At 39.9% G+C, this 23,702-nt stretch overlaps 1 protein-coding gene across 4 annotated transcripts in view; it reads right to left on the bottom strand.

The window, feature by feature from the left end:
• The window catches only part of PCNX2 (pecanex 2), a 343,243-nt gene that overhangs the window by 253,274 nt on the left and 66,267 nt on the right, over positions 1 to 23,702 (bottom strand). For all 4 annotated transcript variants that reach the window (XM_016941055.4, XM_063790484.1, XM_514278.8 and 1 more), the window contains 5 exons: positions 23,367 to 23,403; positions 20,119 to 21,432; positions 14,714 to 14,861; positions 14,427 to 14,572; positions 12,813 to 12,906 (listed from right to left, as the gene is read on the bottom strand). In XM_016941055.4, the coding sequence (XP_016796544.3) occupies positions 12,813 to 12,906; positions 14,427 to 14,572; positions 14,714 to 14,861; positions 20,119 to 21,432; positions 23,367 to 23,403 (1,739 nt within the window). The remainder of the gene's footprint in view (positions 1 to 12,812; positions 12,907 to 14,426; positions 14,573 to 14,713; positions 14,862 to 20,118; positions 21,433 to 23,366; positions 23,404 to 23,702) is intronic.

Here is a 23,702-nt window from a genome sequence, read left to right as displayed (position 1 = left end):
GCCCTGGCCAGAGCTTGGCTTTGGAATGAGAAAGAAACACAACTCTAAGAGGTCACTGGGGAGCAAAGAAGAGTTGGCTGGGATTAAGAGAGCTCTCGGGCAAATTTTTCTATAGTTCTTAAGTAGTAACAAAAGTAAAAGACAGTCTTTCTCCAGGCCTTTACATGATTCGTGAATAATAAATACTGCTATCGTGATGGACAAACTTGAGTACTGGAGAGCTGAGTGATGGAAGGGAACTAGTTTTTTGATGACAGCATTAAACCTCTGAATTCACCAACCTTGAACAGATCATACCTTTGGGCTTCTTGTGTTCTGACATAATACATCTCATCGTGCAGCCCATTTTGTTACAGAAGGTTACTTGTAGCCCAAATCACACTGTCTAACACAGGCTCCTTAAGAATGCAGATGCTACAGTAACAAAATTCCCTTCTGATTTATAATCTACACCTTTCATCGTAAAGTTTCTGACAATCTTTTGGATGTTTCTTTTTCCTAACTCCTTCCTATCATATTCATAAACACACCAATAGTTATTCTGTGAGAATGGTGTTTAAAATACTGTCATACAGCTGGGCGCAGTGGCTCATGCCTGTAATCCCAACACTTGGAGAGGCTGAGGCAGGAGGATTGCTTGAGCCCAGGAGTTCAACACCAGCCCTGGCAACACAGTGAGACCTAAGCATTACAAAAATAGAAAAAAAATTAGCTGGGCATGGTGGCACATGCCTGTAGTCCCAGCTACTTGGGAGGCTGAGGTGGGAGGACCACTTGAGCCTGGGAGGTCTAGGCTGCAGTAAGCCATCATCATGCCACTGCACTACAGCCTATGTGAACAGAGTAAGATCCTGTCTCAAAAAAAAAAAAAAAAGCAACTTTCATACACACATGTAAATAAACATAAACTTCAATACATTCAATAAAGTCTTCATATAAAGAACCACTTAGGAAACATAACATGATGAAGTCAGGGTTTAGGACATGAACCAGGTAGAGTAAGTACATGGAGTTTGAAAACTTAAAAATCCTGTGCTTCCATTATTTAATGTTTGCTCCTAAAATAATGCTTTTCCTTCTTGTCTATATTAGTGGCATAATCTCTGTCATTAACAGAGAAAAAGATTAGTTAGATTTATAAAAACAATGTTCATTCAAACTCTTCTTCGTTGTACGGAAGCCACTGAGTAATGTAACTCTGTCATTTCACATCGAAATACAACAGAACTGAAATTGCATTGTTGACACAAATTCAGAGATATCTTAAACGGAGCACATGCCAGAACTTCACTAAAACCAAAAGATTAAGCTAACTACATTGTAGGTAAGGTAGGTAATGATCATAAATAGGCAAGAGTGGGAAAAGAAATGTACGCTTCTGTGCAAAAAAGTAGAAGGTGTACAGCACCCTCTATCGCCAACTGAAATAAACTAAGAATTGACTACGACATAATGTGTAACGAATGGCTGTTTTAGAGCAGTCTTCCTCCTACTAAGATGTCCTGCTAGGAAACATGATACAAAAGGAAGTGTCAATCAATACATATCAGCTTAATTTTTCCATATTTCTTAGTACATTTCAGATTGTAAAATAATAATAATAATAAACATCATTTTCCTATGTAAGCCATTTAAATATCCTTTAAAAAATCTATGGGTTGATTTTCCATTTAAAATCTTTTGGGTCAGTTCCAGAATTAAACAGAACTAGGTTAAAGTATACTACTCACTATCTCTGACTATAAGCATGTTGTCTTCCTACCTTAAATCCTCCCTATAAAATCAGGAAGATATTTTCCTCGTAGGGATCATTGTGAAAACTAAACCAGACTATGTATGTAAAGCAGTGAACACTGCATTTCATATATTAGGTACTTCATAACCATCCCTGGCCCTTTTTACTTCCTTTTGTTGATATAGGATTGACTTTGCTTTTTCTTATATTAAATAGCAACATAACTCCTATGCTTTTACACAAATGGTATATTAATTTCAGGTGTCTCTGTTAGCAGGCATGGGGGAAGAGTATCTTGCCCTCAAATCACACCTAATCCTCCTTATTTTATAAAGACAGTCTCAAACAGCATATTAACTTCCCTCTTAATTAACCTCTTTTATGAGGGTTGAGTATTCTAGACAAAGCATAGGCATATTCAGAAAGATTCTCTTCTGAGCCTAATGACTGGTATATGTCTGCATCAGAAACCTGTATTGTCATCTGTATTGTCATGTGTATATGGGCTCTCCATTTGGCCAGGAGGAAATGGTTACATGCTTACAGTAAGCATTGCTCAAATGGAGATGTTTCCCTTATGTGATATAATTCTCTGGTGTCCTGATAGTGTAGTTATAATCCAGCTTGCCCACCCAAGTACCAAAGAGACGATGATGTCCACAAAAATCACTGACATGGACAGGTGGACAGGAGCGCAATCTTTGAATAATTCCAAAGTCTATGTTCTTTGCTAGTGTCTCTTCTCCAAGTATTTGCTGCTTATTCTCTCTCATTTTTTTTAAGTTATAGACTGTGAGCAGCATAATCATCTAAAAAGACAGTATCTTAGTAACTTAAAGCCAAAGCGTTTCCCACATTAATACATATAAAGTGAAAGCGTTAAGTTTCAAGAGACATTTTCTCTTCCTCCAAAACAATAATGGAAATGGAAATATCCCAAGCCTGTAGTAACTATTCTGTGAACTACAGTACATGATACTTAGCACATCTGGTCTCAATTATCCCGTTCTCTGGTGAATCTTTGGTAAACTAGTTTGGTTCAGGGCTATAGCAGAGATAAGTTTATTTAAGCTAGATTGAGCTCCAAGCAATAGCAGAAATAGTGATTAATGGTGGAAATTTCTAAAAGTGCTGCCACTAGAAGGTAATAAAGACGGGCCTGGGGCTAGGATCTAGTCTGGGCCAGAAGAGTGCACTTCTGTATGGAAGGAGTTGGGCCTCAAATTGACCATGACGATATTCCACCATACTGGACTCCCCAGGTTTCCACCATCTGAGCTTCTACAAGCAACAGACAGTCAAAATACATGTGCTTCTTCTACACTGTCTCACTGATATTGGAAAAACATTTCTTGAAATTCTTCATCTTCCCCAGAGTTTAAAGACGATAGCCTATCACTCTCAGAGAGAGGGCCTCCCTTTTTCTGCCTCTTTCCTTGTTTTTCAGGCTTCCTCCAGGGACATGGGCACAAGGCGCATAGAGGGACACAGAAATGAAAGTCCCAGCAACATGTTCAATATGTAGGATGTTTAACTAAAGCAGCACTGTTCTGAAAACCATAACCTGTTATTTTGAATTTTAACAGGGATTCTTGTTCAACTCTCCTTTTATGTGACAGTAAAATTTGTGTGAGTATCAGAGAAAAAGGCAGCAACACCGTGGAAGTGAGGCAAGGCTGGGAGCATGGGACCTGACTGCCATCATGTGGCAGCAGTGGCTGTTGCCACCGGAACAGAACCACACTGAGCGGCAGGGCCAATTCTCAGGCTTTCAGAGAAAATGCCCCAGAGAACAAAAGTCTTTCTAGAATCAACCTCACAAACCTTTCGTCCTTATGCCTCTATGCCTGGGTGAAAGTACAATCTCTTTCTAATACGTCTAAGAAAACAAGATAAGAATGACAGTGAAAGGAGCAAAGAGTAAAAAGTGAAAGCCAAAAAGAGAGGACATGGAAATTTCGGAGGGCAGACACTATTCCAAGGTAGACCCAGGTGATCATCTGCTTCTTGCCAATCTTTTCCACCTCCGTGTGATCAAAGGCACCAAGAACCCACACAAGTTTTTCAAATTTGAAGCAGCAAATACCTATCTCTCTACTATCCAAATTAAGTGAGTGAGGCAGCTATATGCATATCTCAAATATTTGTAATAAAAGACGAAATTTCTAAACTATAATTGAATGGCACATGGTACTGGGTATATCTAATATCGAGAGAAGTCACAATGTTTTACTCTTCATTTTGAATATCTAGTTGACTTGTTTTATTGCCTCACATTCCTGTTCAGCTATTCCAAGTCAGAGTGTCACTATTATTTCTTCTGACTAAAGTTAAAAACACAGTCTAAACAGACATGATTATTTATTGCCGTTTTCTGCCTGCTTATCTTCTTTGGGAACCAGGTAGATAATTAAACCTTGTGGCTTTAGAGGACTTTCCTGAAAGTTAATCCCAATAAGTAAGAGGTTTTGTTGAGATAAGGGTCAGAGAAGCTGATAATGTCAACAAAAGAGTAAGAACTCTGAGGAGGTAGTAAAGATTAAGTACAGGGCTTCAATCCACCTTTGCAGTATGGTACACAGTGGGTTCAGAGATATATGGCAGCTTTCAAACATAAGCCTAATTTATAAACTAAAAATATCTGCTAGATCTTTGCTACGATAATTCAAAAACAAAAGCCATGAATAAGTGAATTCAGATAAATATTTATATTACCATCCTACTCTTATTTTTTAAATAAAAACAAGTTGAAGTTCCATCCTTGATATAAAAATCCCCCAAAAAAGTACTGCAAACAAATTTGCTACAGAATGACTCTTCCATTCAGTAGACTACCATGCCTATTTTGTGAGTTATAGATCCTCAAAATGAATGTAAATATCATGTCTTTCCAATCAGATTTCACTGGGGAGCAGATGATATGCATTTTGCATGCATTTCCATTAGATTGCTTATGACACCGTAAAAGCCAGATTAGTACTTAAACATGGTTATAGATTGTCCATAGAAGAAAGCTCTGCTATATTACTTGGATTAATTTATACACAAAGAAATATAAATATTTGCTGAACAAAAAAGAGAAACTATCAAGCTTTAATTACAAGATCTACTGAGTAGTAATAAAACTTCACTCTGCAACAAACCCTCTGCACTCAAAGACACATTTCAACTTTCTAAGCAGCTTCACCTCCAACTTCCTAGGCAGATAGCCTACTTCCACTTTGGTTTTCTAGGCAGATTAGCAATTCCAACTTTCTGGGCAAATTAGTTCATTTTGGCTCTGAACTACTGAATCAATCTTGTGTTCTGGGTAATAAAATACTCAAGTGGATTTATCCTCTGGCAGTTTTTCCTACTAGCAATTCTAAAGGCTGCAATTCAAGCTGTAGTTTCCTCATTCTGGTTTCTGGGGAAAGCAGAACTGTGTTAGGTAATGTTACCAAAGGTACCTGCTCTATGGACAGCTATTGTACAACCGGAAAATGCTGCTTATGTTTCTGCCACAGTCCACAAGAACCGCACTGGTTCCCACAGTGACAGTGGGGCCAAGGAGAGAAATTTGTTTCCTCTCCCAGTTTCCTTCAGGAATCCCCAAAGAGACATGGAAGTTACATTACTAACAATTCCCTATTCATACTTGGGAGTCAGGGATATAAAACTGTCACATGGTAACAAGGCTCAACAATAGCTAAGAGGAATGGCTTTTTTGCCAATAATAAGAATCAGCCGTTTAATGGCCCAGTTGGAGACAGTCCCAGCCACTGAAGTCACCTTATGGGGAAAAGGCTGCTTTTCCAATATATCTTCCATGGCTGAATGGCTTACAGCCCCAAGTAGGCATCCTTCCAAGTTCAAAATCAAAGTTTATGTTTGTTTACTGTAACAGAAAACTTAAAATCTAATTGCATTAAAAACCAAGGACATATATTAAAGGACCTACTCTAATATTATCATACATGCCAAGATGTTGGAATACAACAGGTATTTAAGGGGAATGCCTTAAAATCACATAAACCAACTCATGAAAGCACTAGAGGAAAGGCTTCCACCTGGCCAAAAGTCTCTTTTGTTATATAAAATCAGATATTTTGTTATAAAAATCAAGAAACAAAAGTCAACATCTTTTGGTATATCAAGTCACAGTGCACTTTATCTGAAGTCCTGCTTCTATCCAAAGACAGTAACAACAGCTAACACTGACTGAGGACCCTCTATGGCAGGCGCTGTCCTAAGCACTGCATGTGTACTATCACCTTTATTTTTTATTTTTTATTTTTTTTGAGACTGAGTCTTGCTCTGTTGCCCTGGCTGGAGTGCAGTGACGTGATCTCGGCTCACCACAATCTCCGCCTCCCAGGTTCAAGCTATTCTCCTGCCTCAGCCTCCCAAGCAGCTGGGACTACAGGCATGTGCCACCATGCCCAGCTAATTTTTTATTTTTAGTAGAGACGGGGTTTCACTATGTTGATCAGGCTGGTCTTGAACTCCTGACCTTGTGATCCACCCGCCATGGCCTCCCAAAGTGCTGGGATTACAGGCATGAGCCACCACACCAGGCCCACATTTAATTTTTAAAGCAAACCAGTGAATTAATTACAGAAGTATTATCTGCATTTTTTGGTTAGAAAATGGATACTTAAGATGGTTAAGCAAGTTGCATAACGTCAAACAAAAAGTAAATATCAGTGCTGGAATTTGAACCCAGATAAGTCCGAGACAAAACTTGTGTTCACATAGCTAGATACTAAACCTCTGATTTCAAGGAAGTAAAATTCTCAGTGTCAGATTTTCCTCTGTTGTTAGCTTTCATACAGACAGAGAAAATTGTTTCCTTATGAACTAATAAAACACAGGGCTGGACTGGGTGCGGTGGCTCATGCCTATAATCCCAGAACTTTGGGAGGGTGAGGAGGGCAAATCACTTTGAGGCCACGAGTTCGAGACCAGCCTAGCCAACATGACAAAACCCCGTCTCTAGCAAAAATACAAAAAATTAGCCAGGTGTGGTGGTGCATGCCTATAATCCCAGCTACTTGAGAGGATGAGGCAGGAGAATTGTTGAACCCAGGAGGCAGAAGTTGTGGTGAGCCGAGATCACATCAATGCACTCCAGCCTAGGCCACAGAGCAAGACCCGGTCTCAAAAAAATTAAAAATAAAAATAATAAAAACTCAGGACTGGAAAATTTAATTTGAGTCTCCACCTCTGATTTCTATGTAGATTGGTTTTAAAAGGGTCATTTTACATGTTTCATTTTGCTGTACCTTCCCACTTATAAAAGGAGAAGATCACATTCTGTGTTCAAATGCATTGATCTGGCAAACTGCTAGTGCTTCTGGCTCTCCCTCCAACCGTCCCACCAAAGATGAGGGATTTATTTGTTGAGGTCGTTTTGATAATCCCACATTCATCAGGGTTGTTTTGCTCTGCAAATAGATTCCCATCACTCCTGCTGCATAAAGAACAAACCACACTCCACCACCGGGTTTCATGGGCCCCAGGGCCCTACTCCACCCCTCCTGTTTAGCTTCTCCTGCTGTCCCTCACCCCAGAACTCCAACTGGGCCATCTTTGTCATTTCCAATGATTCATTTGATTTAATCCCACATTTATTGAGCACCTACCTATAAAGGGCTAAGCAAAGGCTGGTTTTAGATGTATGCAATCTAGAAAAAGAGATGAGAACTCTCTACAAATAAATGAGATACCAGGGAGACTGTGATCAGCATCCTCCTGGCAGCAACTTGAAGAGATGAATTTCAGAGAGGACTGAGAAGGAAAAGAAGCATAACAGAGGCAGATTGTAACTTGAGCTTTCAAAGATGAGAGTTTCAAAAGGGAGCAATGAGTGGAGAACTTGGCAAGGTGGTTTGGAGGAGCCTGCAGTGGGAATCACCTAGGGGCATCTGGATGCCGCACATGTGTGCAAGAAGGGCTGAGGGAGCAGGGCAGAGGCTGCTTTCCCACTGGAGGGGGCAGGGCAGAGGCTGACCACAGGTAGCTCACAGGCCACAGCCAACCACGCACAACCTGTGGTCTGTGGTGTTGTTAAAAAAAATTTAAATCGGCTGGGCGTGGTGACTCACACCTGTAATCCAGCACTTTGAGAGGCCAAGGCAGGCGGATCACGAGGTGAGGAGATTTAGACCATCCTGGCTAACATGTTGAATCCTCGTCTCTACTAAAAATACAAAAAAATTAGCCCGGGTGTGGTGGCGCGTGCCTGTAATCCCAGCTATTCAGGAGGCTGAGGCAGGAGAATCACTTGAACCCAGGAGGCGGAGGTTGCAGTGAGCCGAGATCGCGCCACTGCACTCCAGACTGGGTGACAGACGGAGACTCTATCTCAAAAAACAAAACAAACAAACAAACAAACAAACAAAAAACTTAAAATCAACAACATGAAACAAAATACACTTTTAGATACAAATATGCATTTCTAGCTCCCTGTGGAAAAACCTGGAAAATCCTATCACCTGGGACTTATGAGCCATCATTAAGTAGACTAACATAGCAGCAGCCCTTCAGATAGGATAAATGTCCTTCAGATGGGATGAATGCCCTTCAGATGGGATAAATGCCCTTCAGATGGGATAAATGCCCTTCAGATGGGATGAATGCCCTCTGATTTACTGCAGTCATCACCACTCCTCTCTACCATTCAACACTGGGCCAGCTTCACCTATTTATCACATCTGCCTGGGCTCTGAGGAACCCTGAGCTTGTGACGCCATGGTGGGGGATGGGAGCAGGGAGGGAGACTCACCTGTCCACTGGCCACTTAGTATCTACATGAAGCTGAGCACTTTTGGCAATCAGTCTTAGTTTCCTTATCTGTAAAACAGAGCTACTGTCACCAGCCTTAGTTTTGTTGCACAGAAAAATTAGATAATTTAACATTTAGCTTAGTGTGTAAGTGTTTAACAAATGGTGGCTGTTACTACCCGAACTACTGAAGGAAAGTGCCTCGTTCAGGGCCACGAACTGCCATAATATTGCACATGGGAACACAGGGGTAAGGTACAAGCTACTTGGTCCTTCCATGGGGCAAAATCCTGACCTGCTGGCATTTCACTGGCTCTGCTCTGGTTCCATTCTTTACCTCTACCATTAGAGATACAGCGATGACACCCCCAGGTGCACATGAACTCACACGAGTGCACAAATGCACTAGTATGTTAATTCAGAAATTCAAAAATCTAAATTGAGCCTGATAGCTGGTTCTTATTCTGCTTTCTGAGAATTTTCCTTTCAGATAGCCAACCCAAAGATTCCCAAATCATCATTACATCATGGGCTTCTGCAAAAGACAAAGCTTATTACAAATCCAAAGAACTTAGCCCCCCGTGAATGGGTAGCACAGTTTTCCATGTGTCAGACTCTGGGGAGATGTTTGAGACAATCGGAATATCCACCCTAAGCCTGTCAGACAGCAGTTTAAATCCAGAAGATCTTCTGACGGACATAGGACTGACTCGTTTTTCCTGAGCACGAATTAAACAGATGGTAGTGCCTTAACTGCTTTTCCAGAACTGCCTAGGGAACAGCTTCAATGCTGTAATTTTGCTAAGTGAAGGGACTGGAGTTTTGTGCTCATGCATCTGACAGGAAGCACTGTATATGTCCTGTGACCAAATGGGCCGCTGAATGCCACAACACCACATAACAAAGTCCCCTCTATTTTCTATCTTAAGGACTAACTATACATATGATAGCAAACCATGTGTATTATTTCACTTTATCTTTGAAGCACAAGAAAGAGAAGTTACACATGGCAATGTGTCTTTCTTTTCTAGAACTCTTCTTGTTTGTTGGTGTTTTTGCTATGTTTTGTTTTGGTTTTTGTAGAGATGGAGTCTTGCCATGTTGCCCAGGCTGGTCTCAAACCCCGAGACTCAAGTGATCTTCCCACCTCAGCCTTCAAAAGTGCTGAGATTGCCAGGTGTGGTGGCTCACGCCTGTAATCCCAACACTTTAGGAGGCCAAGGCTGGCGGATCACGAGGTCAGGAGTTTTGAGACCAGCCTGGCCAACATGGTGAAACCCTGTCTCTACTAAAAATACAAAAATTAGCCAGGCGTGGTGGCGGGCACCTGTAATCCCAGCTACTGGGAAGGTTGAGGCAGGAGAATCACTTGAACCTGGAAGGCAGAGGTTGCAGTGAGCCAAGATTGCATCACTGTACTCCAGCCTAGGTGAAAGAGCAAAACTCCATCTCAAAAAAAAAAAAAAGTGCTGAGATTACGGGTGTGAGCCACCATGCCCAGCCCTTTTCTAGAACTCTTAAGACCAACACCCTGTCAAATAATGCTGGAGAAAGAGCAGATAGTCAAAGACCCAGAAGTTGCTATCTGAGACTGGTGGACCAAGACCTTGCCCATTGGAGCATTCACGCATGAGAAAAGCTAGGGGTGACTAGGGCCATTCAATAAAGATTTTCTTCAAGGGGAAAGTTGCTTGCAAAAAACTTGAACATTTTTCTCTTTACAGGCGCTCAGTAATTAATTCAGTTGCCTTTTCACCAGAAACAGAGTCCTCGGGGTCACCTGTTGATTTTTGCTGCCCGGCTTTTATCCACAGAACTCCAAACATCCCTCGGAGAGCCAGCCCCTTCCAGTCTCGTGGGAACCTCGAATCCAGCTCTGTGTGTGTACGTAAGCCCAGGCCAAGTGCTTGCCTGGTCTTAGTGATTGGGCTCAGGGAATATGGCTCAGTCAGAACCAATCAGACACAATGAGACCTTCCATGGGATCTATGGGAAAGAAGCATACTGTTCTTGCTGGACTTAGATGAGAGAAGACACAAGATCTAGGGTAACGACAGCCGTCTTTTGACCGCCGGGGTGAGGTGTTTGAGAATGGTGTCAAAACAGAGGAGCAGGAGAGCGATGGAAATGGCAAAACTAGGCCCCAATGACTCAATCTGAACCTCTTTATCTAGACACTCCTGAAGACAGATGGACCCCAGACTGTTCAGTTACATCACCGCAAAATCCCCACTTTGCTTAAACCTGTTTGAGATGGGTTTCCTTCCTCTGTAACAGAAAGGGGTCTGGCTATTCTGTGGACTTGAAAAGGCACGTAAGAAAGGGCCTGGTATTCTGAGACTCTCCACCAAGCCACACGCCTCACAAGGAAGTTCAGCATCAACACATTCAGTTGCCTCTCAGTCCAACACCCCCGCAGCACCCAACACAACCTCACCAAAAGCCGTTTCACCAAGGCTGAATGCACTGTGGCAAACCTATGTCCAGGCAGCTCTGGAAATGGAAGGCAGGTTAAATATAAAAGAGCTGTAATCTGGAAAGGAAATGCAGAGGAAATGAAAGAAAGCAGAAGCTGCAGGAAGTTTAATAAAGAGAGAGAAATTTAAGGGGAGAAAGCAAGTTAACAGGTCATGCTAGAAGAGGCAGAGCCTAAGGAACTGAGGCTTAATGAAAACACTATAGGTCCTCTCTCTCATTTTTACTTGGATACTATAAATTTTCAGTTCTTTAAGGCTCTGGATATATGGCCTTATTCTAACTACCATTACTGACAAATGCAGTTCAAGTGTTTAACCTAGGGGAAAAATGACATATATTTATCCTGGGGGGAAAAAATTAAAAACAAAAATCTTGTAACTTTACTTTGGGATAAAAGAAGAATTTGTTCTAAATTCAGCTTAGAAAAACTTCAACTTTTAGCTGGGAATTGCAGAATAATATGACAGTTTTCAAAGCTGTGTTCTCATGCAATTACATATTTTGTCTGAGAAAGCTGCCATCTTAGATGACTAAACTCATCAAACCATCATAATGTCTAGAATGTCCTGGAGGTTAGAGTAAAGATGTGGAAAGCAAACCTCCCTCTCCTCGTGGGTGTCCATGTGCATGGGGACTTTGCATGCTTGTTGGCTGGAGAAGAAGAAGTTTGTGATGTTTGGATTGGTCCATGGTACCTGAGGGAAAAGGAGGAAGAGTGGACGGCAAGTGGGGCATGAACAAGCTTTCTGTTTCCCCACAGGAGTGACTTTGGGCACATGCAGTCTGCTTTAATGCAAAGCTTGGGATGGACTGCATGGCAGGAGAGAGCCGTCACCTACGGTTCCCATCAGACCTACCTGAATGGCACTAGCATTCCTAAGCAGGTAAGAAACAGTAGTGGCATTAAAGAGAGAATGCCCTAAGAAGCTGGTACATGACAGCATTCCACGTGGAGGCCAGAATGCAAGGACAAAGACAGCCTTTATTCTAAGCACACAGGACCCTCCCCCTGAATTTCCCATAAACCCTTGGGAACACTTTAAACTTGGAAAGACACATGGGGTCACAGACTCTGAAATTAAGGTTTAGATGTGAAGCACAAGACATTCCAGTTACACCGTGAAAGTCTCCCATAAATCCTCAAATATACATATAATTCTAAAGAAGCATACATGAACAATTTACTTCCACACTTAGAGCAACCAACTGAGACATGGCCATATGGATTAGCCACAAAGAATCTTGAAGCCCAGGATGAAGGATAAATTCCGTCTGCCACTGACAAGACGTACAGTTTTCCCAACGCACTATTAATCATCGTATGTCCCAGATATGCAAACTAATTTAATATCAACTTCATCAACTAATTTAATATCAGCATAATTAAGAAAGTTATTCAAAGCATTCTGAAGTAAAATAGAAAAGATGTGTATCTATCTGTAAAACAGTTTGCCTTTATTACTGTAAATGAGAATAAATGAGAACTAACCACATTTCTAGTCCACTCCTTGGGACAAATTTAATAATGTGTTTGAGAGCTGCATCACCATCTTTCTTGAAGGGAACATTATTATGTTTATACAGAATTCCTGTCTATTTATACTACCTACATGTTATCTTCATTTTTGGAAGCAGCAACAATGAAAATGGTTTCATTTATTTTTCATTATTTCACAATGTCAGATTTTCTTTTTCTTTCATACAAAACCACATGCCTTAACAACTACAAAGGGATTAACACATTTCTTCTAAACCAGAATCCTCACTTTATCTTCATCGCTGTGTCTCCCAGCAATGCAACAGCTCTCAAGCCTGGAAACAAAGCTCCACTCACCGAGCCTGAGAGAGACAGTCACTATTTGATGGTAGAGGCTGTAAAGGGCCTTCTTTCTGATTTCCAGATTTTAAATAACAGGATCTAATTTCCCCTGTAAAATCAGAAAATTTCAGCAAAGAATATGACATAATTATTCATATAGAATCGTTTCAACTTATACAATTTTCAAGTTAAAAGGAAACTTATTTTGGTCTGTTATAATAACTGTTGACAATCGGGGTCCATTCTTTATATTTCTGCATAGAACATATATCATGAGAAGTTGAAGGATGTCTGAAAGAAACTTTACTAAGAAAATTTTCTTCGACCTGCTTCCCTGCTAATATGCTTAGACAAGTTTTGACTTGGTTACTTATTATTTAATTGCTTTTGATAGACTTATTTGTATCATCTCTTAATTCATTTTACATACGTTCTCTTCATGTGTCAGCATGATCTGTGCTAGGATATAACCAGATTTTTTGGTATACGAATACCTCAGTATCATGTGCAAAAAGCAGCTTATTAAGAGTACAGTTTTGATTGGTGGACCGCATGAGACCATCTCTGCCTCCAACGGTGCAGATGAGCAAGTGTCACAGCACACTGACTGATGTGTCAGTCTGTTAATGAGGAAAAGCAAGAGATGGAATTAATTTGCAGAGCTCAATTAGCTCCACTAAAGCAGTTCAGGATACTGAGGTGTGAAAATCCGGTTTCTGCCCAGAAGAGCTCCTACTAGTGCCTTCTTCAGTTGACACAGGAGCATAATTAACCTTGTCTGTTGTGAGCAGCTGGAAGATGGCCCTCCAACTCAAAGGTGTTTTCCACCAAGAGAAACTGTAATGACAACCGCAGCCCCTGTGGAGGCTTTCATGTAAGTGCTAATGTTGTTCTTTATGATGTAAAAGTCCCTTATATTTCTGCACATGCAAAAGCATTTAAAACTATAAACTACTGAACTCCAGATAAAGTAACCATATAATTTATTCTCCAAACCAGGATCCTTTTGCGAGTAAAATAACAAGCACTACTGGAGCTATATGATACACAAGCCAAGACCCATCCCAGAAAAACTAGGACCTATATCCCTTATCCTTTGAACTTTGAACTTGCCACTTTATAATTCTCTATGTATACTATTTTAAATCCTTTTTAAAACAAGGTGCTGAAAAAATATATCAAGGTCAGGTGTGCAACACAGGTCCAACAAATATTTAGTAAGTACTGGGCATTGCCCTCTTGAAGTTGATAACTGTGAGGGGGAAATGCTATTAATCAAATTATTATACAAGCTGTAATATTATCAAAGAACGAAAGAGATAAGTGTTAAGAGAACAACAAAAACTGATGAAACTGATTAAGTCTGGGGAGTTCAGGAGAGGTGTCCCTGAAAAACTTACCTTAGGACTAAGATCTGAAAAAATCAATAGCACACACTGGGGCACAGCACGTGTAAAGGCCCCGAGATGGGAGGCAGCACACTCCATTCAAAGAACAGTATGTGGGCAACCACAGGGTTAAGTCTTCCAGTTCTCAAGTCTAGTACTCATGCTAAGGTATCATGCTGAGTCCTGAGAAAGCTGACAGTTTTCCCTGCTTGTTCATTAGTAAAGAGCTCCAAAGACTCACCATGTTCATCAATGAAGACATGCATAGCATCCACAGATATCTCTTCTTGTACAGATGTTTCAGGCCCACTGATGACTTGCAAGACAGAACTATCTTGTTGGGAAGTTACCCTGTAGATTATCTGTCTTTGTCTATTGCCCTGGAAACTTAACACATATAAAAGTTTCAAAAAAAATGATTAGAAGTTCCTCCTTATCCTTGATAAAGCATTAAAAGCAGAAGCCAGTAAATGAGGCTGTCTCATGCTTTATGACCAAGTGAAACTAAATTAAGTAACTTATCCTTACAAGGCTGTGGTCTTGGCAGGCTGAGTGCATGCGGGGCCGGTGCTAGTATGGTCTTGACTTTGCAAGTCTGGTTTTCCTTGCTTAGAACTGTGTCCACTGGGCTTTTCATTTTCCAGGATTTCCTCCTTTTTTTCCTGGGAACAGTTATCTGAAAAACATTGCTTTACTTGTTAATTTAATATAAAATAAATCAATGTGAAAACTCTGGGAAATAAGTTACCAAAACTGAAATAAGAATAGAAAGAAAATCTAAGCAGCTCCTCTGCATGCAAAAGGCTTTTAAATAATTTTTCATTTTTTTAATTATGGAAGTACCTACATATATGTGAAAAACAGAAGTATGTATAAGTTTGAGACGTGTTATTTAGGTGTCTACAAACACCTACTATTTTATATACAGGTTGAGGGACTCCCTTGAAATAACTCGGTGACCACACATGTGCCCAGCTGGAAATCACCCATTTAGGTTACATAGGTCTGAAAGGTTCATATCTCATAAATGAATAACTTCAGATTTTAAAAAATTACAAAAACAAATCTGGCTATTTCAGAACAAGGTCCCCTTTACCATTTATAAATCTTATCAGTCTTTCTTCTCACTCTCCAAAACTGAATTTTCAAGCTAAAGCTAGAATTGTCCCCTTCATAAAGCAAATACTTGTTAAGTATAGCTGGGGGCGGGGGTTGTTTTTGTTTGTTTGTTTGTTTGAGACAGGGTCTGGCCCTGTTGTCAAGGCTGGAGGCTGGAGGCTGGAGTGCAATGGTGGAGTCATAGCACGCTGCAGCTTCAACCTCTTGGGCGCAAGTGACTCTCCTATCTCTGCCTCCCAAGCAGCTGGGATGACAGGCACATGCCACTACATCCAGCTAATTTTTTAAATTTTATGTAGGTATAGGGGCACGCTATGTTGTTCAGGCTGGTCTTGAACTCCTGTCCTCAAGTGATCCTCCCACCTCAGCCTCCTGAAGTACTGGGATTATAGGCATGAGCCACCACACCCGGCCAAGTATAGCTGATTTTGAACAATATGCTTAGCACTGTGTAGGACACAGAGAGCTACAATACCTATTCCTTGCCCTGAGAACATTTTAAGACGAATGAGAATTCCAAGATCAATAGGTACTGATTGTTTTTATTTTTTGCATTTTTTGAATCCTCTTTAAACAACAAACCACTAAGGGTCTCAGGTTATACCATTATGCAAAATGGACTGCATATGTCCCTGAGGATCAGCCCTTCCTTTTCTGTGGACACATTCCAACAGTCACTTTTAAGATCAAAAGGACCATTGTACTCCCATGACTTACTCTGAGTAAATGATTGGCTCTTAAGCTCAACAGCCTGTGCCTGAGAGAACAGAATTGAGCCTGAACCTACAAGTTCTTTCAAGACACACCATTCGAAAAGTCTATCAAGATCTGCCTAAGCCCTCAGAAAGCAAAACTGTGTTAGTGTCTGTGGGATATAAATCACATCCTTGCATATATAACAAAGTTATTCATCCTTAAACTTCAAGTAATTAGAGGAGCAATGCTGGCTTCTCTGTGAGTCCTGAACATAAACATTTTCAGCACATCTGTGAAACTACCATAAGAATTTCCTTGGTATGAAAATGTTTGCATTTCATGTGACAGCCTGTCAAGATAGAAGTTTTCACAGTTTTCCAGAAACACATTTATAAGAAAGTGCTATCATAACAAATAGCTTTAGCCAGTAATCATGCCTCATAAAAAATCGCAGAAAGGCATATTGACACAGCTCTCCTGCTTCACACTAAGTGTCTTTGAATTCATTTGTTCACATCTCTTTATCATATCTTAGACTCCTTTTCTCTTAAATGGGTACATTACATAAGTCAACATATGGGCGGGTTTTTTCCTTTTTTCCTTAAAAAATACATTTATAGAAATGTTTCTGTTTATAAAAATAGTACACAGTCATTGCATGTAATTTAAAACTATACAAAAGAAAAAACTTTGAATCACTCTTAATCCTGCCATCATGATATTACCACTGGAGCCAATTTGATATATATCACACCAGTCTCTTTTTCCTAGATATACGCACTTTTTTTTTTTTTTTACAAAAATGAAGTCATAATGCAGGTATGGTTTTATACCTATATTTATCTTAAACTATTATAAATATTTAATGTTATTGGATATTCATCTACATCATCTAAAAATAGTAGTTATATAATATTACACTGATAATGGTATAATTTAAATAGACCCTGACTATAAATTTACATTGTTTCAATTTTCCATATTATAGACAATTTTTCAATAAGCATTTCTATATACATTCATGATTCTTTCCCTAGAAATTCTTAGAAGTTAGGAGACTGAATATACAAATGGACAATAGGCAGAAACTATTCATAAACGTAGAACTCTGACCAATAATCTGCAGCAACCAGGTGAGAAAATCAACCCATTATCCAGAGTAACCAGCCCAGGAAGCCAATATACTATGCACAAGTCAGGCTTGTAGGAAGTCAGACCACTATTTCTGGCAAACAATCCAGGAAGCCAAACAATAACCCCCATAATAATTAGCCCAAAATGGCCAGGACTTGATTCATAACTGACAGCTTCCCTAATGTCTGTCCCTGCTTCCAACCTAGGACCACCCAAAGAAAACCAAACCAAACCAAGCACATAGGATGCCTCACTCCTAGTCCAGCCACCTCCAGCTTCCTAATGCCCATAACCTCCAATCAGGGCACATCCGAAGCCTTTCCTTTTTTTCCACTATAAAGCTTTCTCATTCAAGTTGCCTTTAAGTCTCTGCTGAACCCAAGCGATGACCGCTGACTCCCTTGCTATAAGCAAGCTCTGAATAAATAGACTTTGCTTGTTCTCATGTGGGCGGTCCTCATTTATTTCCACAAAGTAAAATAAAGTTGTGTCAAACAAAAAAGCAAACAAACATGGTTTAAAGGCTTTTCAAAAGTGTGTGGTTTTCCATAGCCTTGTATTCTAGGATATTTCTGAGACCTGAGAATAATCCTAAGGCGCTTTGTGAAAAGAACCTGGGCTGGAAATAAGAGTACATTAGACAGAACTGGAGAATTGTGTATCTTTTTCTAGTCAGGTCCAAGTTCAAGCACTGTCCTACTAATGAGCAGGAAAAAGATTAGAGAACATTTCCTAAGCTGCTAATATCATTAAACACCATCATTTTGTTTTATAAACACACTCAAAAACTGGGTTTTCAGATTATAATAACAAATACTTTAGTGAAAGAAGAGTAAGAGGATATTACCAGTCTCAAAGATACATGGCATCACTGAAAAACCATCTAATTTGCCACCTTTGACGTTGATGGCCTTCTAAGAGCTAAAAGATTCACTGTCTCTTTCTTCCTTCAATTAAAATCCTCTGTCCTTTCCTAAAAGAAGCATGTAATTCATTCCAACTCCTCCCTTCCTGCTGTACTTTCAAGTTCTTGATAACTAAGCCTATCTCTTCCCATAGAATACCTCATATCACCCTGCACACAACCTCAATTTCCAGTTTAACCCTTCTGATTGAATGTGGCTGGCTGAAAAAAATTAAGAAGAGCAAAAACTCAAGTAGGCAAACCAAATAAACTTTACATACAGCCTGAGGGGAAAACAAAAATAAAAGACTAAAATTGATCAAATAGCAAAATTTTTCACATATTTTCCTAATCGAATCCTCACAATAAATCTATAACATATTATGATTCCTGCTCTGTAGAAGAAACTCCAACACAGATGGATTTGATCAATTGTCCAAGCTCAACCAGCTGGTATTACTGAACCAAAATCTGGCCTTGGGCTACCTGGTTCCAAAGTCAGTGCTCTATCCACTGGACACACTGCTTCTGGGAAGGCCTTCACGCGCTCTGGGTTATCACTGGCTAATACAGTAGCCAATAGCCACATGGCTACTTAAATGAATTAAAATCTAATGAAATTAAAAATGCCAGTTCTCATCTACACAACCCCCTTTTAAAGTATTAAATAGCTACATGTGGCCACTGGCTACCATATTGGACTGCAGATATGGAATATTTCTATCACTGCAGAAAATTTTATTGGACAGTGCTAGCCTAGAGGTATGAATCTTTATTAATATAAAGATAGATGATAAACACCCAAATCTTTAAATACAAAAGTTTTTATCTCAGGTTACTCCTGCTTTATATACCGCCCTGTCTGTTAAAAAGTTTAACTGAATCAGAGAAAATTGCTCAGAGCAACCAGTATGGAGCCAGAGGAGCTCCTGGCTGTCCAGAGAGCAGAGGAAAAATCCCAGCACTAAGAAACGTTACTACCTACAGCACAGAAAATGAGCTACCATATGTAAACACAACTTTCAGTCAGCATTCCTACCATACAGATGCTATCTCAGTACAGGTCTATGTAGAAATGATATGCTCAGAAATCACAGCAGTAACAGAATTTAAAGCTAAAAGACCTTATAAAAGCTCTAGTCCAGTAACATCATTTTATCCATGAGGAAACTGAGGCCCAGAGACATTAAGTAACCTGAAAATAAATGTACCTTATCTTCATATAGGAAATATCATTTAATTTTTATGAGTGAGGACTCTGGAACAAGACTGCCTGGAATCAAATCTCAGTTCCAGCACCTCCTGAACTTACTAGATACTTGGGAAGGCAAGGGAAAATTTCTGAGACTCATCCGAAGAACAAGAAGGATGATGGTATATCCATAACGTAAAGTTATATAAGGAGTAAGTGAGTTAATATGAGAGTAACTGTATAATTTATCATCTAAACTGGGGACTCTTTTGAGAGAGAAAGTCAGTGCTCTTAATAATTATGTTGGCAAAACATGTGTAAATGAGGACCCTTCCAGGCAAACCACAAGGTACAGTCACCCTCGTTAATACATGCAAAGTGCTTAGAACACTGCCTGGCATAAATTAAGAGCAGCAGAAGTGTTTGTTATTATTATGTGTACAACATGGGATAATTAGCGGATTCTGTATTTTATAATAGAACTCAGCAGGAAAAGTAGATTCACTTCACAGAAATTTGTCTTAGAATTAACTTTCCCAGAAGGCATCTATTCCATAAAGTAAGAAATATCTATTGGGAGTACTTGCCACAGTAGTAAAACATAATTGCTTATTTCTCTGGGAGTAAATAGTCTTGCCTTCTATAGGGAAGCAAAAAAATTATGACAATGCCTTAAGTGTCCTGGTAGAGTAGGACAATATATGTATACATGTTCATCACAGAGCTTAGTATCGGTACATTCAGCAAATATTGATGAGACAGCCAAGCAACAAACGATCGCCCAAGAGTTGTCTCACTATTTGCAAAATCAAATTACACAAGACAAATGGCAAAAAGGTGTATTGCCCTCTATGTCATCATCAGAATGGAACTGACGTGGAATCGCACCTCGGAGAAGCCCACTTTCTTCATTCTGCTCAGCTGAGCCATTCAGTTGATTGGATGCCGTCATCTTGGAAGTATTAATGGATTCTAACAGGGAGACAAATTCCAGGAAGTTGGACTCATTTGGCATTTGTCCTTCCTTAGCCTCTAGGTCAGATTTGGAAGTTGGCATTGTTTTCTCTGTATCGTTAACAATTTCTGCAGAGCTTTTACTCAAGACATCTGTCCCACTGTCCACACTGAGCACCCGGGCATGCCTCTTTTCATGGCTGGACTTACAAGACGATGGGTCAAGGTTAGTCTGGCCTTCCTTCCCCACCTTAGACTCAGAGGCTGTATCAGGTGTAAGCCGGGACACCGATTCCCAGGGTTCCCGTGATGAAGAACTGTGATCCTTGATGGCATTTCCCCCCTCCCCAGATCCGTAGCCAGAACACTGATTGGTGGATACCCTCGTCTTCAGTCTCTCTGGAGTCCTTTCACTTCTATTGCCTTCGGGACAGGGAACACCTCCTCCCCCACCCTCAGGCAGGTCCAGGGTGATTACAGGAATTGAGATCTGCTCGGCATGTGGAGAACCGGCCGCCCCTGGGTTAGTGGGCTCAGCGTCAGACTTTACACTGGTCTTCTCTGTGCCAACCACCCTCAGGTGGAGGGAGCTTTCCAAATCTGTCATGGAGTTTGGGGTACTGCTCATCGTGATAACAATTTTTATGGGCTCATGTAGACTCAGTGGGTCTCCGGGTTGAGAAGTATCAATGAGAGTAACAGCTACCTCACTATCTGAGGAGTCCACTTCCTGGTGCAAGGGCAGGTCCACCTGGCAGGAGGTATCTACCTGACAGGATGTGTCTGCTGGCTCCTCCACAGGCTTGGCCACGATGGTGTCACATTGAGGGCAGCTGCTGCTCAGGCTGTCCTGAGGTGACTTGCTTTGTACCCGTTCCCTTATGGAGCCCTGGGGACAACTGACAGGTTCTGGAATCAGGACTGAATTCTCACTCCCCCACGGCTGGAAAGAAACGTCTGTTTCTAGTAAGTCATACTGAGACAAAGACAGGTGGGGCAACTTCTTCAAGGGTCCCTTATCCACTAAGCCACCCTCAGATCTGTGGCGCAAAGGAGGCTGCCCCTTGCCTCCTCTTTCCTTTCCTTTACCATTGATGAGAGTTTCTGTGGCAACTGGTTTTACGGGTATTACTGACTTGGGCGTGGTTTCCAGCATGTGTGCTTGAGACGCAGGTAAGCTTTCCACTTTGATACCAGGTGAGGTAGATGACACTGGTGCTATGGGATGGTCTTCTAATAGAATGACACCTGAAATGACACATGGCAACTTTATTAGCATCAGAAATGAATGAGTAATGCCCAAGAGCAAGACCTAATGAATAATAACAAAACTAAAACAGCACCAGCAACTAATGGAATTAGATACTTTTTTTATTCTACTTTAAGTTCTGGGATACATGTGCAGAACATGCAGGTTTGTTACACAGGTATACATGTACCATGGTGGTTTGGTGCACCTGTCAACCCGTCATCTAGGTTTTCAGCCCTGCATGCATTAGGTATTTGTCCTAATGCTATCTCTCCCCTTGCCCTCCACCTCCGACAGGCCCCGGTGTGTGATGTTCCCCTCCCTGTGTCCATGTGTTCTCATTATTCAACTCCCATTTATGAGTGAGTTTAGTTTTCTGTTCCTGTGTTAGTTTGCTGAGGATGATGGTTTCCAGCTTCATCCACGTCCCTGCAAAGAACATGAACTCATTCTTATTTACGGCTGCATGGATACTTATTTTTTAAAATAACACTCCCACTGTGAAATTATTCTTGAAACACAACAATAAAAATAAAACAAATGAAAAGCAATACAGTATAACAACTATATATATAGCATTTACATTGTATTAGGTATTATAAATAATTCAGAGATAATTTCAAGTATACAGGAGGATGTGTGTAGGTTACAAGCAAATACTATGCTGTTTTATATAAGAGACGTGAGCAACATCCACAGATTTTGTTATCCACGGGGGTCCTGGAACCAAATCCCCTAAAATACTGTAGAACACCACCAACTAGGATGGTATCTTTTATAAGATTTGACTAAGGAAAAAACAGAATTCTTTGCTTTACTGCAGTGTTGCTAAGAAACACTGGATTTAGTAGCCAGGTATGGGTTTAAATGCTACCTGTACATTTTACATACTATGACTCAGAATGAAATAATGTATGTAAAACTTCTACTGCAATTCTTAGTACAAATAAAAAATAGAAAATTATTGTTTTAATTGGAATGGTGAAATTAAAAGGCCAGACCAGATATTCAAAGTATGTAAGATTATTATAGCACACCTAATCTGGAAGAATATGTTTCATATGAAGAAAAAGGTATGTGCTTGTATATGTGTATATAAAACACATAATGTTGTTATGAAGCTGTACGTGCAACTAAAATATTAGAAATCTAACTCATGTGAATTTATTTCGGTAGCAATAATATAGAAAAAATATGGATAATCCTTTACATATTGTTATAATGGGATACAACTGAACGATGAAAAAAGAAACTTCATTTTAGGGGTTCAGGGCTATGGTGCTAATTTCAGCTATTTTCTAGAGCGAATTAAACTTTACACTATTTTCAAAATTGAAATAGTGCACAAAATTTGTCTTTGTAGTAGTGGAAAAGAAAATAGAATTGCAGAGAAAGGAAGGAATTAATTCAGGCCTCCAAAAGATCTTTTCTAAGCCTTCTGCAGGTAGTCAAAAGACAAAAAAAAAAAAGTTAGTAAAAATGTAAAACAAAAATTGTTTAAGTTAAAAGAAAGATCCCCCAAAACAAAATCTGTAACTTGAAAGAAAGGCAGATATGCAGAATGCTGTACAATTTATCCTGTCTTTTTTTATGTATATGCTATAATACAAATTTTTATATGGATGATAATTTATCACTAGTAAAAAACTTATATGTCTGCTCTTTATAAGCCATATGAAATGAGGCATAGACTGGAGAAATGACAATGAATTATGATCAACAAAATATCACAATTTGAATTAAGACTTGATATACAAATACAGATGAGAAAAAATTAAAATTAAGAGTTAAAGAAACAAAGTCAAAATATAACTATGCAGTCTTAGGTATAGTTCTTATTTTCAATTAATCCACTGGCATTCTGTTTTATAAAAATATTTCTCACTTCACTGAGGATAGTGCTGTGATAAAATATAAATGATTAACAGTTTACCTTTGAGATCTTCTACAGTTTCCTGTGCTGACAACTCCTACACAAATGAAAGAAACAAAAATCAATAGATGACTCAGCTGACCGTCCATTTCCAGACAGTCGGCAATAACTGACAGCAGTCACTGATTTTCTAAATGGCATGTAGGGGAGAGACAATACAGTGTTCACTCTCCTTAAGCTTCTATAAAATGGGGCCCAGAATGGATACAAACATATGTAAATGTGGACATTCAACCGAGACAACTGTACTGTGACAAAGGGAGATTTGCTACTAAGAAAGTAAGCAAAGAAGGACGAAGCCACTACTTACACTATAGTGAATGGAGCTCAACAAAG

This window comes from Pan troglodytes, chromosome 1 (genome assembly GCF_028858775.2).
Source record: "Pan troglodytes isolate AG18354 chromosome 1, NHGRI_mPanTro3-v2.0_pri, whole genome shotgun sequence".
In the NCBI taxonomy this organism is placed as follows: domain Eukaryota; kingdom Metazoa; phylum Chordata; class Mammalia; order Primates; family Hominidae; genus Pan; species Pan troglodytes.
The sequence above is the reverse complement of the archived record's forward strand: the minus strand, read 5'-3'. Positions and strand labels throughout refer to the sequence as shown.